Source organism: Oryx dammah, unplaced genomic scaffold, assembly GCF_014754425.2.
Source record: "Oryx dammah isolate SB20612 unplaced genomic scaffold, SCBI_Odam_1.1 HiC_scaffold_28, whole genome shotgun sequence".
Classification (NCBI taxonomy): Eukaryota; Metazoa; Chordata; class Mammalia; order Artiodactyla; family Bovidae; genus Oryx; species Oryx dammah.
In genome coordinates this window covers 89,846,406-89,864,898 of record NW_024070212.1, presented here as the reverse complement: position 1 = coordinate 89,864,898, position 18,493 = coordinate 89,846,406, and the positions used below count along the sequence as shown (strand labels likewise).

General features: G+C 52.8%; 1 protein-coding gene across 2 annotated transcripts in view; it reads right to left on the bottom strand.

The window, feature by feature from the left end:
* Nucleotides 1–2,906: 2,906 nt before the first annotated feature.
* SSBP3 (single stranded DNA binding protein 3) overlaps nt 2,907–18,493 on the bottom strand; it is a 164,636-nt gene continuing 149,049 nt past the window's right edge. For both annotated transcript variants that reach the window (XM_040231075.1, XM_040231074.1), the window contains 9 exons: nt 15,008–15,072; nt 14,296–14,344; nt 13,652–13,687; nt 13,081–13,135; nt 11,690–11,760; nt 4,876–4,954; nt 4,629–4,657; nt 4,409–4,510; nt 2,907–3,576 (listed from right to left, as the gene is read on the bottom strand). In XM_040231075.1, coding sequence (XP_040087009.1) covers nt 3,547–3,576; nt 4,409–4,510; nt 4,629–4,657; nt 4,876–4,954; nt 11,690–11,760; nt 13,081–13,135; nt 13,652–13,687; nt 14,296–14,344; nt 15,008–15,072 — 516 coding nt within the window. In that variant the 3' untranslated portion in view covers nt 2,907–3,546. The remainder of the gene's footprint in view (nt 3,577–4,408; nt 4,511–4,628; nt 4,658–4,875; nt 4,955–11,689; nt 11,761–13,080; nt 13,136–13,651; nt 13,688–14,295; nt 14,345–15,007; nt 15,073–18,493) is intronic.

Genomic DNA, 18,493 nt, shown 5'->3' with positions numbered 1-18,493 from the left:
CTCACTTGGACTCCCAGGCTGGCCAGCCCCTTGTGGGCAGTAGTGACTACCAGGAAAGCAGCTGCCAGGCTGGGGCCTCTGACCTGGCTTGTCCACTCCCACCTAAGCTTCAGTGATGGGCTAAAGTCCTCTGCTGTGAAAGGACGGGGAGTGACCCCCACCACCTCCTAACTCATTTTGGGACCCTGATGCTGGCTGCAGACGCTGGCTTTGCCTGGCTCTGCTCTCTCAGGTGTGGACAGGGTAGAGTGGTGAAAAAAGCTGGGAAACAGCCTGTCCTCTCCTGCTGCGAGGCCGACCCCAAACCAGCCCTTGCCAGAGCCTTGAGTGTGGCCAAGGCAACTCTGGAGGTGCTCGGTGGGGGGTGGGGGGAAGTGTCACAGGCTGAAAGGGTGGTGTTAGGGTGCCCAGTGTTCTCACCTCCCGCAGATGTGGGTGCAGCAGGCTCTCATTACAGGCTGGGGGGTCCTTCCTTCCTCTTGGCAAGGGTCCCCGTGACCTGCACTCCCTTCCCCAGGCCACTGCTCCCCACTGTGCCTGAGTCCTGCTCAAGTGCAGGGGCAGCAAGGATACTGAGAACATGCTCGCTGTCACCTCCACCTTCTCTGCCCAGCGCTGGGCTGGGGCATGGCAGGTGTTCAAGCTGGTGCATAAACGCCTCTTCAGAACTGTGGATGCAGGTCAGTAACAGCCCAGGTCTCATCTGTCCAACAGTGATGAGGAAGAGCCTTGGAAGCCATGTTCTCAGATGAGGCAGGACGGACAAATGGGATTTTCTAGGGCCTCCCAGCTACTCATCACACCCATTTAGACTCGCCAAATGAGGAACAATACTGCCAACAGCTAACACTACTGCTCTTACTACTTAAAAGGCACTGTTCTAGCCACTTTACAAATGTCAACTTATCCTCACAACCACCACATGATGGGTAAACCGTTACCCCTATTTTACAGATGAGGCAACTGAGGACAGTATGAACCAACTGGCCCAGGGCCACACAGTGAGCAGTGGCAAAGGCAGGATCTGAAACTGGTCCCTTCAGACCTGGTAAAAGGTGGGGCTAAGGTCACGCTTTGCTCAGACATACCGTGTGTTTCCTGCCTACTCCTGCTGCAGGCCTGGCCCCGAAGCGCCAAGGATGCAGGAAGTTCTACTTTCTAAATGTTCAAATCAGCGTCCACTGCTGCTGGCCTCCTCAGCCTGCAGTAGCTCTCGCTTAGACGGCAGCTGGCCCTGGATTTCCCATCTGTCTAGTCCCACCCAACTATTTTCCAAGATGCAACCTGCACTGTTTTCTCAAATTCAAGTTGAACTGTGCCACTCTTCAAATCTTTCAAGGGCTCCCTGCTGCCTTGGAGGTGAAAAAATAAAATACTCTCCCGCGGCCCAGCACCCTAGGACCTGGAAAGCAAATTTCACCAGAAAGGAGAAAGCAGGCGTGGTTGCAGCGCACGCGGCCATCCTAGCCGATACTACCTCGCTACTGAAAACACGGTGCACTGGGAACCTTTTCCTACTTTTCCAGAGAAATACATTCTGGCAAACCAAAATGCATTAGCAAGATGAGAAACTGAAACTGCCTTTCAGAATGCCCCCAAATATTTGAAATGAGACCATGCCCTCCCTCCCAACCCATCATCCCCAACTCTCCACAGAAAATGCAGAATTAACACGCCCAGGAAAAGAAGGCCAACGCCTGGAACACAAAACAAGATCTTGTTGTGCACCAGGAACAGAATTTCTGCCCAGCCAGTCGCCTGGCATTTTATAACCAGCATAATAAACTCCAACCCACGTTCCCCCAAACATGTCAGGAAGGGCTGCGGAAAAAAGATGTCCCTTTAATAAAACGTTATCAACATATATCGTACACAAACTACAATGTATCATAATTACTTTTTTTTTTTTCCTCTCTTAATTCAGAACCAGACTACAAGGTAAGAAAAAACACAGAAACAGCTACAATGTTCCCAATAATCCGCACAAGGTCTTTTTTCAGGCAGATGATATCTCACATAATATGATATACATGGATCAAAGGAGGGAAGAAAACGAAGACCAGCTACAGGGGAGGGGGGGAGGGGGGTGTAAATGTACAAAGAATTCAGGTGTCTCAGGGCAAGACACGGAGGTTTCGATGCAGGGTGGTGAGGTGAGGGGGCCGTGAGTCACTCCTCCTGGGAGGGGACAGGCTCCACTGTGGCGTCTGTCGGTTTTTGAAAATAAAAACAGGTCCGGAAACAGCACGTCTGTTTGGTTGTCGGTGTCCCCCCCCCGCCCCCCACAGCTATTCCAAAGTCTTTCCATCCAGTTCCAAGCATATACAGAGCAATTCTGGTCAATATCCCATCTTTGAAAAAGAAGGAAGAATCAAGAGAAAAAAAAAAAAAGGAAAACCCAACTCCAGCCCTGCGCTGCCCGCACACACGACGTGGACGACACGAGGGAGGACGCAGAGGTCGCGGTTTCCACGTCCCAGGTCACAGCCATCCTGTTGGGGGCGGCCTCCCCGACTCCTCTCCGAGCCACCGCCCTGCTGGCAGGATCCTCACTGGGAGGACTGGGGCAGGGCTGAGGAGGACGGGAGCCCAGGTGAGGAGAGGTCCAGAGGAGAGAGGGAGCAGTCCTGGGAGCACAGTGCGTGCCAACGGGCCACAGCGCGGCTCCGCTGGGCGGGTCCTGGAAGCAGTTGGGGGCCTGGTCCCTCCGGCCACGCCACGGGGCGGGGGTGGGGTGGGGTCTGGGGTCCAAGCTGTGCAGCTGCTGTCCACCGCGCCGGGAGACCAAGCGAGAACAAGACAGGTTCCCGCCCCTCCCCCGCTCATCAGCACAAACCAAAATCCCCAAGTGGAAAAGGGTGACTCCTGTTTCTTTCCAAAACAGGCCGTTTGAAAGAAACCACCGATTGTAAACTGCCCAGTTTATTATAATAATTATTATTATTTTTAGATGGCTACAAAGACAGGTGAGATCGCACACCTAGACTAGCTTTCCTGGTGGAAGGGCTTGGGTACAGACAACAGGGCTTGGTTTTATTTTTTTTGTCCTTTTTTTTTTTTTTAAAGAAGAAAGCAAAGAGGTTGATTGGGGTGGGGTTAGGGGGGCTTGCTAGAAGCTTCCATTTTTAAAAATTTTTCCCCAAAAAAACCCCCCTGAAAACAAATTAAAAAAAAAAAAATCCCAACAACAGCAGAACCCCAAACAAACAAACAAACAAAAAAAACAGAAAAGTGTCAAGGACATCAAAGGTCCTTCGGGAAAGGGCAAGGGTGGGATTTTTCTGCTCATTGACTTGAAATATATTTTTATTTTGAGTTTTGTCCTTCATGTTTTATGGAATAAAAAGTTCGGCCTTTTTATTGCATGAAACTAAAACTGGGAAAGGTGGAGGGGGTGGAGGAGAGGGTGGGGGTTGGGGGGGAGCAGGAGACGCCCCTCCCCCAGCTCCTGGGTAATGACACCTCACTTCTTCTTGCATAATTTCTGGCATCTTCCCGCCTGCAATGTCGGCTCTCTCAGCGTCTCGGAGAAGAGGAGGGGGGGCATCACACACTCATCGTCATGCTTGGAGAATACTGAAGGGAGAAGCAGAGAAGGAGGGTCGTGAGGGCCGGGTGTGGGAGCCTCGTGGAGGTCTGACCGCGTAGAGCTGGACAGGGCCTGTCTCGGGGCCGGGCTGAGACGCCCATGATGGCGCTAGGTGGGCAAGGGGCCAGCAGGCGGGACTCAGGAACCATCCCCCCCGCACCAGCCTGTGTCCCTCACTTGCCTGCCCTGCCCTACTTCCCTCTCCAAGTCACCCCTTCTTTCCTAAGGAAGCCAGCAGCAGCCGCTGCCCTCCCCTCGTAGGGCCACGGACTGCAGAGGACTGGGGTCTGAGGAGCTGGAGCACAGCCAGGGCACCCTGGGGTGGGAGCCGGCCTGGGGTTCTCAGAAGCTACAAAAACATGACATTGGTTCTTCAGATGAGACTGTAAACAAGAAGCCTAACGTGAAAAACAGCCAGCCAGCTCCTCTGCACTGAGACCCCAGGAAGTCACTAGTTGCATGCACACCCACCCTCCAGGAGAGGAGGGCACAGACAGACAAGGACCCAGCGGGCCAGGGCCCAGGGCTCGTCCAGCACCGTGAGCTTCACCAGCGCCGGAGGCACCGCGCCTGCACGCGGATGCCTGGGCAAGGTCAGACTCCGGTGACAGGCGTCAGCACCGCACTGGGGGCTGGTGGGGGTGGGGGGGAGGTGAGGGCGCTCCATTTTGTGTGGAAAAATAACCGAGGTGAAAGGCTCATGACGCAGATGCCAGGACACGCCCAGCAGACAGGTCTCGGGCAGGAGACTCTGAAACTTCAATCACTAGTCCCAGAGGACCCGGAGGATGAAATAAGGGTGGTGGTGGGCACACTTACATTGTCATTCTGGAAGGAGTGGAGGAAGTTCCCTCCTAGCTCGCCATCGTCCCGAGGGGTGCCTGGAGGATTGCTAATGCCACTTATGTTGTTGGGAGAATTCTGCAGAGAGAGCAGAGGCGGTGAGCCCGGGGCCCCCAGCAACCTGCCACCCCTCCCGGGATGGGGAAAGGCCTTCTGGAGGGTGCTGTCAGGGAGGAGGCAGGGAACACACACTCACTTTTGGAAGCCCGTCTATGTCACCTGACCCTGGAAGGAAAAAAGAAAGCCCAGTTCAGGGTCTTGCCCATTCTTCTGTGCGGGGGCCTCCAAATGCTTCCACCCAAACCCCAAACATTTTGCCAAAGAGGACCTTCTACCCAGGCAACATCTTCCTCTTCGGATCTTCCTGTGGGGACTGGGCTCAGCGGAGCCCGGAGCCAAGGCAGCGAAGGCTTCCCGGGAAGTCAGGCAGGGTGCTGACTTACCTAACGAGCCGTTCATGTGGTGTGGCTCCATGCCGCCCATGCCCCCCATCGGGCCGTCCGAGCCTGGACCCATCGGGAACTGTGGGAGAAGCACAGAGCGTGTCACCCGAGTGGGCCCGCCACAACCCTCGCGGGACTCCACACCCTGTGCCATAGAAGTGCGGCCCCCGGGAGCTTCTACCCTGGAGGAGTGGCTCTCAGGCACACTCAGGCATTGAACACCAGGAGGCCAGAGGTGGCGCCTCCCCTAAGCCTTTGGGCTGTGCAGGGCAGAGGCCTACGCACCATGGAGGAAACAAACCAGGAGAGAAGGAGGGGCTGGCCCAAGGCACCAGAGGCAACTCTCACACCACGTCTCCTGGATCCCACCCTGGGCTCTTTCCATCCCCAAGGCAGTGTGTGGGGCTCACAGAGACAGAGTGACCCACCGAGCCAGGCCTGGGAATAAAACTATTAATGCCTTTCCTCCCCATTTTACATGTGAGTAAACTGAAGCACAGAGTGGACCATGCTTTGGCCCTAAATCTCCCAAGTAGGAGATGGAGGAGCTGCGGCTGGACCTCGGGCAGGCTGGCCCTGGAGCCATCACATGAGCCTCCTCTGGCTCCTCCTCTGAAATGTGGGGGGAGCTGGGGCATTGGTGGCAGATGTTTTCTCCTTGGGACTCCGTGGGGGTGCTCACTAGTGAGCAGAACTGGAGATGTAGACGGATCAGAGGCCAGACGTTTTACTGGCTCCACTCCCTTCCTCAGGCCTGTCTGGGACTATCACCCCCATCTCAGAAAAGACACAACCAAAGGCCAGAGATCACAAGGCATGGCCACCAAGGGATGGCTGAGCCCAGTCTGGAGAGCCAAGGCCTCGGGTGCCAACCAGACAGGGGATGGAAGTAGCAGAACAGAGGCCTGACTGGCATGTGGCCTGCGCTGAGCACTGAGTCACACCTGGGCCTCAGCCTGGAGGAAGAGCGCAGCCATGGACACCCAGCTACCCCACAGGATACTGAGATCTAGAGAGAGCTGCAGACCAAGCACAGCGGCAGCTTCAGAGAGAGGCCCTGGGAAAAAGGCAGAGAAGTCACGATGGGCTGCAAGGAGGCAGCGGCAGAGCGAAAAAATAACTGGGGGTCAGGATCTGGGCAGGCAGAGATGTGTCATGGCTTCATCCCTGAAAGCGTCCTGCCTGAGCAGAAGAAAGGGCCCTCTTAGCAGGTGGCAGCAGGACCAGCTGGTGCAAAGACCGCTGTGAGGAGACTGCTAGGGCACCAGTGGCTTCCTCACCCTGACACCCACTCACATACCCTCTGAGGACAGTGTCCTCGCCTCCCCAGTGGCTTCCCAGGGTTGTTGGTGGGCTGGGGGCACATTTTGCCATCTGGCAACCCATTTCATGCTTATTAACCCAAGTGATAGGAGGATGAGGGTGACCTCCTTTTTAGGACGCCAGACCCAAACACAGTCCTACGAGACCAGATACATCCAGGGGAGTTCCCTGGCAGTCCAGTGTTTAAGAATCCACCTGGCAATGCAGGGAACACAGTTCCATCCTTGGTCAGGGAATAAGAGCCCACATGCCATGGAGCAACTAAGCCCATGTGCCACAAATACTGAGCCCTGGAGCCACAACTGGAGATTCTGTGTGCTGCAACGAAAGCTCTTGACTGCCACAACTAAAGACCTGACGCAGCCAAATAAATAAAATACACAGCTATTTCTTTAAATCCCCAAATTTGATAATATAAACAATTATTCACATGTATTACAGTTGCATAGATACATTTCAAAAACAGGTATCTTAAATTATGTGTATTTTCATGCTACTTTTAACCACATACAACCGACTCATTTAATAAGTATACAATTCAGTGGTTGTCAGGGTACTTAGCAAGTTGTACCATCACCACCACAATCAATTTTAGAGCACTTTCATCATCCCCCAAAGAAACTCTGTACGCATGAGCCATCACTCCCCATTCCCCCTCAAATTCCCAGGCCCACACAACCATTAATTTATTCTCTGTGTCACAGATTTAGCTGCTGCTGCTGCTGCTAAGTCGCTTCAGCCGTGTCTGACTCTGCGACCCCACACATGGCAGCCCACCAGGCTCCTCTGTCACCGGGATTCTCCAGGCAAGAATATTGGAGTGGGATGCCATTTCCTTCTCCATAGATTTAGCAATTCTAGTTATTTCATGTTGCATATGACCTCTGTGGCTGGCTTCTTTCACTTGGTGAAACGTTTCCAAGGTTTATCCATGTTGTAAGCTTGTATCATGTACTTCATTTCTTCTTACGTCCAAACAACATTCCATTTTATGTATGTACTACATTTTCATGAGTCAGCAGACACTGAGGTCGTCTCCACTTTGGGGCTACGATGACTAATGCTCCTGTGAACATCTGTGTAGTTTTGTGGACACGTTTTCATCTCTCTGGGGTAGATGCCAATGAGTGGAACTGCAAGGTCACCGTAACTGCTTAACCTATCAAAGAACTCACAGCACCTGTAGCAGTTTATGTTCCCATGAGCAGCCTGTGAGGGTTCCGATTTCCCCTCATCCTCACCAACACTGCTCATTATTTGTCTTTCTGATTCTAGCCATCCTAGTGGGTGTGAAGTGAGAACCCACTGAAGTTTTCTTTTGCATTCCCTTATTAACTAATGACACTGATCATCTTTTCATGTGCTTATTGGTTCTCTGTACAAGTTTGGAGAAACGTCTATTGAGATCCCTGGCCCATTTTAAAGTTGGGTTTGTTTTTTATTATTGGGTTCTAAGAATTCTTTACACGTTTACAATTCAAGACCCTTATCAGACATATGACTTGCAAATATTTTCTGTGGGCTGTCTTTTTACTTTCCTGACATGTCCTCTGAAGCATGAATTCTGAATTTTAATAAAGCCCAGTGCAGCTATTTTCTGTCACTTGCGCTTTTAGTATAGCTAAGAAGGCTTTGCTAACCCAGGTCACAAAGATTTATTCATACATTTTCTTCTAATTGTTTGATAGTTTTAGCTCTGACATTTAGGCCTAGCGTCTACTCTTGAGTTAATTTTTGTGTTTGTGTATAAGGAAGTAGTCCAGCTTTATTCATCTGCATGTGGATATCCAGTTGTTTACTCTGTACTATTTACTTTTCTGTTAAGTTCTATTAAAGAACAGCTGAACTAGTGAACACTGGCAAACAGTAGGATGACTAGTTGAACAAATGACATGTATGGGGAAAATATAACACTTTTATAATATTTGTCTTCGACATAGTAAATTATTTTAACTCTTTAAACTGGATATTTAAATGTTGAGAAGATGTGGCAAGAGCAAGAGCTGAGGCAGATTTTTCCCCAGGAGGCTTCAAGAAAGCTGCTAGGGAATCATCTCGCTTTCAGGCGCCCAACAAGGCGAATGGTGCTTGCTTTTCCACTAATGCTTCTTTGAATTGCCTGCAGGCTTTGGACACCTTTCTTTCACGTAGGGCAAAACTGAAGAGAGTCAAACAGAAAATGCGCTGACTTGCCACCCTGCTCTCATCAAGCACTGGTGTCAGTCCAACGCACCAACAACAAACAGGCCGCTCCACAAGAACACCCGCGCATGCAGCGCTTAGGATTTTACTTAAGCACACAGGTTTTGGATCTGTAGGAATCTTCCTCCAATCTTCCTCCAGCTCTCCGAAGATGTCCATCCGCTTTGTATCTAGGTGGGTTTTGGAAGGTCGGCCATTTGCCAGGCCCTTTTCACCTAGGAGCTCATCAGATGGGCTGTGCCTGCCTCCAACGTCCATCATTTCTAAACATTCCGAGCACACTGGATGTCATCATCGATTAAACCTCTTTCTCAGGGAAAATGGTTTTTAAAGCACAAAGGTAATTTTAACTTGTAAGATATAAGCTGGATTCTAAGTCAGTTTTAATAAAAATGTTGAGAAAGTCTTAGCTAACTTGGCTGCCCTTGCCTATAACACTTTATGAGTTCTCAAGCAGTCTCACGTCCAAAAGGGGTGCCGTTACTCTGGCTGTACAAGGTTTTGTCACAGCCCCTTTACAACTCTGAACAGCTCAAGTGCAGGCCACTCAGCCTCACCTAGGCTCCTGGTGGCCTCGCAAGGATCATGAAACAGTTTTGGAGAAGCAGCAGCTACGTTTCTACTTTATTATAATTCCTTTCCACATTCTCATCTCACAGTGTTTCCAAGAGAAGAGCATCAGAGCAGGCTGACGTTTTCACATCTTCTCTACAGCCAGCAACAACGTCAGTCATCTGTGGGCACGTGTCCGAGGCCTTCTCTTTTTTTATAAACTCAAAAGTCTGTCTCTCGTGTTTTGAGCAAACTGACAAGTGACCGAAACCTTTCATTATGAAAGCTGGATTATCACAGGCGAGCAAATCAGCCCCCGTGGCAGCACTGTTAGGCACAAGGTGGGTGGGGAAATTAGCAGGTAAGAAGTTCATGGACTAAATGAAACTTGCCAAATTAACTGCACTGTCTGCCAAATATGCAGATAAACGAGCAAAGTGTGGCTTGTATTTGGACAAGAGAACAGTAATAGTTTATTTCTCTTCCACACTTCATTAACATCTTCTTCGTAGAAACCAAGATGACAAGGTGACGCTCCAGTTTTCAAGTCAAAGTGCCTAAAAGCCAGGACACAGTTTTGTGGAGATGGTCTGATGAACCACTTATCTGAGGAAGAAAGCTCCCCGACTATCAGGATGATGCGACAGAATCAGCCACACACCACGAAGGACCAACACACTTGTCACCAGAATTCCCCTTCATTTCACCCGTAGGACTTAGTTGCAGCCTCTGAATCAAGAAATGTCATCTTCTCAGTTCATGGAGCCATCAAGGGACTGACACGGTGACGGTGATCATTTCAGGGCCGTCGCCCCACCAAGTGTGGCAGCCACCTCTCTACACTGAGGACTGGTGTTTCTTTGGATGACATACAAAGCTGGTGATTGACTTAGAGGGGTGTGCATGTCACGTCCCAGATGGCCATGCACTCTCCCACCGCTCCTCCACCCGCACCCCTTCTCTTCTACACCCTTGCCAGTATGTTCCATCTTGGTTATTTGCCTCCCTGATGCAGGTCTGTATGTCCTCACACCTGTCATTAAAATTCATTCAGGGCTCTCTTTTTCGGACATGTCAGGGTCACGCTGGGGCTGGTGGTCTCATCGTTCTCATTTTCATTATTTGAGCTCTTAGCAAACAGGACCACGATACTCACAGTGTGAAAAATGACATCTGCACTACCTTGACACAAAGCCTAACGGTTACACTGCAGGCAGAGTCAAAGGCGGATTCTGCCAGGGCCTGGATGCTGTGCGCTTGAATGGTACCCCTTGGAGTGATGCAACATGGATGATCCATCATTCAGAGCCACGGACCACGACCGTTGGCATCTGTGGTTGGGAAAATACGGCAATAGCGACCATGGGAAGAGGGGAGTCTACGCCATTTTCTTGTGCTCAGTCCGGTCTTTGGGGCAGCTAAATGGGTCTTATACATTTTTCCCCAACCTTCTACATCCATTGCTAAAACTTCAAAAGACTTTTGTGTCCTGGGAAGTCATCTCTTGGGACACAGGGTGCTAAAATCCAAATGGCTGGCCACCCTAGGGAGAGGCAGGGGTATGGGAGGTACTGGCTGCCTTGGAGAGACAGGGAGAGAAGGTGGTGGAGTGGCAGGTGAGGACCATGGTTCCCACAGTTCTCAGTCATGGGATCTGGGTAAGGTTCGTCTTGGCAGGCCTACAACCCCCACCCAGAGGCTACAACACACGCAATGTCCAGCACTGAGTAGCCCACAATCAGGGCTGTTAGCACATGGGGTGATTCTGGAGTTACACCAGGAATGGAACCAGCAGAACCGGACAGAGCATCCTAAAGGCCAGAGCCAACCTTGGAGCCTCAAGCCCATGCTCTGGCTCCACTGTCCCCAAACTACTGATGTGGTCACACGACAGCCTCCTTTCCACACCCTGAGCTCCCCCAGGGCAAGCCCAGTGGGATTCACCTTTCCCGCCTGGCCAGGAAGAGCTGCCAGACCAGCCCTGTCCTTAGGGAGCTCCCAGCCAGGAGAGGCAGACAGGCAACAGCTGCATGGTCCAGTATGGGAGCACAAGAGGGAGCGGTGAGCAGGGACCAGGAAAGGAGGTTTCTGAGCTACAAGACCAGCAGGGTGGGAACACTGAGCCAGCAGGGTGGGAACACTGAGCCAGCAGGGCGGGAACACGGAGGGGCTGAGAAGGGAGGGAGTGGTTTCTAGATGAGGGAAGGGTGCGAAGAGAGGCAGAGAGGTTATAGGATGTGGGAGTCAGAGAGCTCCCAGAGGCACAGGGCAGGCAGGTACCTGGAGGCCTCCGCCGCAAGCTCCACAGCCAAGTAAACAGCCCAGAGAGGGTGAGCCGTCATCACCCAGGGGAACAGCCAGTCAGCTGAGCAGGGACTGGCCCAGACCAGCCCCCCAGTCCCCTGCAGCCTGTGCTCTTCCTCATCAACACCCCGTTCAGGCCAGGGGTGGTCCCCACAGTGAGGCTGGGCGCCAGGGGCGGTCCCCACAGTGAAGCTGGGCACCCTGCTCTGACCACAGGGGTGGGAATCACTCCACCCCCTTCTCTGCCACCCCCTGCCAGCTATAAAATGGGAACCAAGCTGCCCAAGAGTTAATCACTTTTCTGATGGTTTCTTTTATTCCTCTTTGGTAACAAATGGCTGAAATCAATTAAACTTGCTTTCCCCTCAGCTGATGAAGTTAATTATGATTTGTTATGGTATCTGATATGTAAATTATTAGAAAGCAGACTTACGTTGGACCGGCTGCCTCCAGGCGGCACCGGATTAATCATTGTGTAGATGTTGTCACTGGAATTTGTTGAATCTGTAGAACAGTGGAAACCCGCAAGTCGGGGTGATTAATTCATTGCTTAATTAAAACAAACTCATGGCACTTGAACTCATTCTTTTGTATTTTATCACCTAAAATTTCCTCTAAGTACCAGCATTTTCTGGCTAATTTGTATTTAATGAAGATTCACAAAGTTTTTAATCACAGAAAATTCAACTGTGAAAGCCACTCAACCCTGAAAGGAAGGATTCCAGGGTTCTGGACAGCAGTGTGGACCAGTGTGGACACAGCAAAATCGTCTCCGCCCCCTTACTCCACTCCGCCCCAAACCAAACGCGCTCCCCAGATGCTGCCTGGGACCATGCAGGCACAGCCCGACCACCACCTGTGCCCTCCCCGACCCCCGGCCAGCAGTTTTAATCACACTGGGGAAGAACGGCACCACAGATGACCGAGGGGCCACCCTGCCAAGCTGATGGGGCAGGAGGGAGGGGCAGAGATGGGGCTGGAGACGCAGTAACATATGGAGTGGGTTAATGTGACCCAGTCTGAATGTAGGTCATGCAGCTCATAAAAATGCAGCAGCAGAAAGAGGGAGCTGGAGGGGGAGCCTCACGGCCACCGCCAGCCCCACCCTGCTGCCGAGCAGCCTTCCTGCCATGGGGAGCAGAGGAGGGGGTGGGAGGGACCCCTCTGTCTCCCCAGTTAGCCAGAAAAGTCTCCCGAGGAAATCAGCTAACATATTTATATCAGGAGCAGGCACCATACTTCTTGGGCAGAAATCCAACTACCTCTCACTTTTTATTTTGGGGGTGGGTAAAGATGGCATGCTGAATTCCTTCTAGTTGGTGGTATGCTATTCTTAGCTGGGAAAGAAACACAATTGTGATGCTGTATGTGTGTGAGTACATGTGCACCCTTCTACTGAAGAAAAGGGGAAAAAGGGATCTCTGATACAGAGGACTGGAAACCAAGAGCTCTGGACACTCAGGAGGCATCACTCTGCAGAGTCCTGGGCCCAGGAGGCCAGAGCCCCAAAGCCCCTTTCCAGTCATCTAGAGAAGCGACAATCAGGACAGGATTCTCTCTGACCAGGGGGAGTCAAGAGTAGCGAGACACCTCGTTCTTGGATCTCCTTCCTCTGTCCTGTCCTTCAACTGGAGTGAGAAGTGCCCCAGCTGAAGCCACAGGGTGGGCTGGTGGCATCAGGGTCTCCTGCCCACTAAATCCCTGATGCCAAGATGCCAGGTGGGGGGCGCACTGCTTAGGAAGAGTGGCCAGCCAACCCTGGCTCTGTACCAGGCCCCTCGAAGACTTCCTTCTCCAGCGGCACCTGTCCCCCAGCCTTCTTACCTGCAGGACTAGGCATGATGGGTGTTCCTGGGGGGCCACCACCTCCAGGGGGTCCCTGGAGACAAGATTAAAAACTGATGTCAGAAACCCACAGTGATGACACATGGCGGGAGAGGCCACGAGCTCCAGCCACATCAGCAGTCCATGCTCACCCGGGGCCCAGCCCCACATTTAGCTCTCACTCAGCTGCCAGTGTCCACACAGAACCCAGGTGTTTAAGGCCTGGGGGAACTGGACTCCCTCCTTCTCTTCTTTAAACCAGGAGGCAGCTGCGGGCATGCCTGTGCACTCACACACATGGAGCCCAGTGAAACCACAGGCCTGTGATGGAAGCTGACTGGCCTCCTGGTCAGTTTCCTGGATGGAGGTCCCAACTCTGGGTCTTGTGTGGGGACTTCTGGGACACCAGAAGGTACACACACCTGCATACTGACATTAGATTCTAGCACAGTTTGGAATCTGTGCTCATGTCTTGAAAACAAAGAGACAAGGGACCCCCTGACCCTGATACTCTTGCACACGCAGTTACACAGGACTAGACATGCAATGCCCCGAACCTGCACACACTCACCACGTAGGTACCGGGTGATGAGGAGGAGTATGGAATCTAGAAACAAGAAAGGGGTGAACCATGGGTCAGATACCTCCTCCGACAGGCAACATGTGCTCTGCCTACCAAATCCTCTTGGGGCACAACCCCACTCTCAATGGGAAACACACTGAGCCACCTGGTGTCTCTAGGAGGGCCAAGGATGTGAGCAGAGTCCTGTTCCTCCATTGAACTGGTCCCAGAGCCTTAGCAGGGAACTTTGGGCACAGGAGACCCTCTAGTTCAAGGACAGGAAAGAGAGAGCTGAGCCCCACCCCCTGGCTTCCTGCCCTGGACTGTCTGCGCCGAGCCCCCTCCCAGCTCCCTCCTCTGAGTGCTGAAGGCCGGCCCTGCTAAGCAAGAGGAGGCCAGCAGGAATCCCTGCATGGACAGGACTGAGCCCAGCTTCCAGCTCACACCCCAGCTCCTGCAGAGCCCGATGGGTCTAGCGTGGTACTCCCAAATCTCCCCGTACAGACAGGCTTCTCCTTGGAAGCATCAGGTGGAATCCTGCTGCATCCCACTCCCCGTGACACCTCCAACCTGGGGACAGGAACCACCCTGCACCCTGGAACCTCACCCACCCCTAGCAAACAGAACCCCCCACCCCCAACCTGGGTACTCACTGAGTTAGCACTGTTAGGATTGGGCCAGGGTCTGCCAGCTCCCGGGCCCCTGAGAGAAGGAGAGAGAGATGAAAACAATGAAAAAGATGCTATAAATGCCAACATGGTAGTGCCAGCAGGGGCAGAACAAGAGGGCCAAAATCACTAACAGGAAGTCCTTCATATAGTCCTAGGACTGGGGTAAAAACATGTACTTCCATGGGTAGAAACCTATAGACCTCTATACATTATATGTAAAATTTGTGAAGAACAGTATTTCCTCTCCAAGTGCATTTTCCTAAGAAGGACACAGATATTCACAGGGATCTACCACCACAAAAGTGCTACGCCACTGAAGCACTCAACGAGTGGTACAGGGCTCCCAACCTGAGCCTGCCACTTACAGCTGTGGGAGCCTGGGCGAGTTACTTCACCTGTCTGTGCCTTAGTTACCCCATCTGACAACAGAGCATACTAAGCACTTCACAGGGTTATTATGAAGATGAGGGGAGTTAACCCATGAAGCAAGCTCAGACCTGTGCCTGGCATAGACAAGCCCTATATGGGGGTCTATGAGGTCTTGTCACCAGTACGCTCAACATCCTCACTCTACTGATGAGGAGACTGAGGTCCAGAGAGGTGTCAGTGATTCCTGCAATCATGAGTCTCTCAGGGGAGACAGAGGGTGGGGACACCCACAGGCTCTGGGCTGCCAGCAGGGCTGTGGCCTTACATGTTAATCCCGGGCATGGCGGGGCCGAGGGAGTTGGGTGGTGGTCTCATGCCGCTGCCGTAATTCTGCAACGATAACCAAGGGTCAGTCTATGAGAAGAAGAAGGGGCACCGGAGAAGAGGAGAGGGAAAAACAAACAGAACATCATGGAGAGGGTTAGTCTGGGAAAAGGACCTGATGAAAAAGTAATACATTCATTAAAACAAAAAAAAGAGGGGTGGGAACCAACTGAGAGGGTCACAATGACAATCCAGCACAGGCGGATAGTCACAGCTTTAGGCGCATCTTCAGGGGCTTCAGGATGGGTCTCCTGAGAGCATACGGTCATCCAGCAAGGAGTTCATGATGTTGGTCAGCACCTGCCCGCAGGTCTCAGGCAGGAAAGGGGAACAGACTCAGCAAGAGGACCGGCTGGTGACCACCAGCCACCTTAGACACTCAGGGAGAACAAACCGTCAGCAGACCAGGGGCTGCATGTGGAGGGGAGGCACGCATCTGAAAGGCCTGTCCAGTGGCTGTTCCCAAGCCTTGGTGTGGACAGACCCCAGCCAGCCCCAGGTCTTGGTTGCCCCTGATGCAGTTGCCTGATTCAACTGTCAGCATGTGGGGCCCTCAACAGGCACAGAACTAGAAGAGCAAGAAGAAAATGGTCTCTCTGCTCAAGGGACTCACTGTTCCATTTAAGAAAAGAATCTGCACAGAACTTGGTCCCAACTCACCTCGGCACAACCCATCATGGCAGTGGGGTGGGTCAAAGGGAGTCTGGACCAGGCACTCAGGCCTGTCACCTGGCTCATCTCCTGATACCACTCTCTCCAACTCCCCTCTTCCAGAGCTATTTTCTTTGCAGGAATAAATATCTTGCTTCCCTTCTCTAACTGGCAGGTTACTATACATCCTCCAATACCCAGCTCAAACAGCACCTCCTCTGTGAGGCCCTCCGTGCTCATCCCGTGGGATTAACTGCTCCATCCTAGTCACTCCCACAGTGCATTGTAACCTTGCCCCCCGCACAGCCTGCGGCACACTGGCTTATGATCGTGGTCACGTGCGCAGCTCTCCCACTGGACTGTGAGCCCCTTTGGAAGGTGGGAACCCTACCTTAATGATCGTCCTATCCCTCATCACTCCACACATCAGCTGGCGCAGACTGGGCACTGAATTATCAGTGAAGGAATGAAGAAGTGAAGGAATGGAAAGTACAATGAGGCTGACTGCAGCCTGAGCTCCGCCTTTATAGGAGAATCTGAAAGTATCTGGCTGGGTGGAATTTTGATGGCAAAGGAACAGCCAGCATTAGCTGTTTTTTTTTTTTTTTTTTTAAACTGAGCACGTAACATACAACCTCTGGTTTGGACCTTGTAACAATACCATGAAGCTTGTATTATTCCCATTTTATAGAAGAGAAGACTGAGGGTCTGGAGAGGAAAAGATTTGCTCAAGGTCACAGTCAGCTAATGCCTCCACTGGGGTTTAACCCTGGATCTAGGGTCTCAGGGTCTGCTCTCTACATCACACATCTGTGAGGGAGGGGGATACAACAGGGGGCTCAAGAGCCAGAGCTGACAAACAGAGCCGCCTTCAGGCTGGTGGCGGGTTCTTCAGCCAGGGACCATCCTGGGGCCACCTCCTTGGCCTGGTCAGAGAGGGGCTTCTGAGTGTCCAGACAGGGTGTGCACAATGACAGCAGCAGCACCAGGCTGGCTGGCATGGAGCAGGGCCCAGAGCGCCTGGGTGGGGGAGCAGGGGAGGGCTTCTCAGGCAGCCGGCACGTATAAGGCCCGGCATCCCCTGCACCTGCTCAGAGCTGCGTCCTGGGGCCAGAAAACGTGTGCCTGCCCTGGGGCCCACCATAGCAGGATCTGCGGATGGCAGGGCCAGCCCATCCCTACCGATGGTGCCACGGGTGGTGAGCAGAGCCTCAGGTCTGAGGGCAGAACACGGGAGTGCTTGTCCCGGCTCAGCCTGACTCTTGGCAAAGCACCCAAATAACAATAAGGCTTCCTCCAAGCCAGGCTGTGCTACGGGCTTTGTTTCACCTACATTTAACCCACAACCATCTCATTACTATCCCCGCTTTAAAGATTATGACACTCGGGGACAGAAGCAGAGTGACGGCCTCTTGTGCAGCGGTCACCATGGCTTCAGCGTGCAATCCCTCTGCTGTGCTGCCTCGTCCATAAAATGGGGACAAAGAGCCCAGCCTTACAGGGTCATGAGAAGATCAAATGAAATGATGGCTCTAAAGAGCTCCGTCAGCCCTCAGAGATGTGTGCTGATGTGGGACGTTGGCAGAGAAAACACCAGAGCCCTGAACGCTGCCCTGAGCATCAGGTCTTTCAGGGCCCTTTCTTAGCCCATGTACAATCACTGAAGCCCCTGTCGACAAGGCAGCCTGGCTCCCGGTGTTTCACAGCAGGAAGCTCATGGCCTCCCTGGGCAGCCCACTCTTCCACTGTGTCCAGCCCAGCCAATCCGAAAGGCCTCCCAGACAGAGACCTCCTCCAGGGTGCAGCTGTGTCCTGCTCCTACTGTGCCCAGGAGAGCGGCTGCATGTAGGGGTGAGAGCAGAAGGCTGGCCCGGGGCCGGCAGGAGCCCATGCCACAGCAGCAGAGTGGGGTGAGGAGAGGATAAGTGGATGCCCGCTCCTGAAAGCCGTCTGGACATGCAGCCCCTAAGGGGAAGCTCCGGATGTACTAGCTGCTGTGCTCAGCCGAGCCCTCAGCAACCAGCCTGACCACTGCCCAGGAGGGAGCAGGCCGCCAGCTCCTACTTCCTATAGAGGCCTAGATCCCGAGGGCCACTCACATGTCCCACTTCACAGATGACAAGCGAGAGGCCCAGGGAAGCTAAAGACTCACCACCCAAGACCATACAGTAAGTCAGGGCTGAAAGGCAGATTTTTGAGGAAAGTTTCCAAATCAGAGAATCCAGCCTTTTCACAGAGGATGGGCAGGCTTAGAAGCGTAGCTTCAGACTCAGGAGAAATAATCTCTCTTCTCCCAGAGCCCGCCTGCCCTCAGCACTGGGTTTGGAGGTGTGGTCGCCGCTGGACACTCCTCCTCCTCTGCCTTCAGCACCGCTCTGCAGGGACGGGGCAGCTGGAGACCGGAGGAGTCTGGGGTGCAGCCATGGGGATGGCCACACCCACAGGTATGTATCTGTCTGCCCGCCTATCTTCCCACCTGGCTTCTTGTTCCAACCAGGTCACCCCAGACCCTGGGCAGAGGGGTTGGACCCACTGTCAGGAACTCTATAAAGGGTCAGGCCCCGGCCTTTTGGTCTGAGTTCCGTCCTCTGAGCAGGGTGCACAGCCACGCTGGAAGCACCCACAGCAGCAGGCACTGCTTCTGCTTCCTGCAACCCTCGACACAGAGGCTCTTCTCGGTGCTGCCTGGTGCCTGAGAGAACAGTCTCTAGGACGGATCTGTCAAGGTGGACTCCAGGCTGTCAGGCCTTTTCCTTGGCTTTTGGACCTGCCCTCC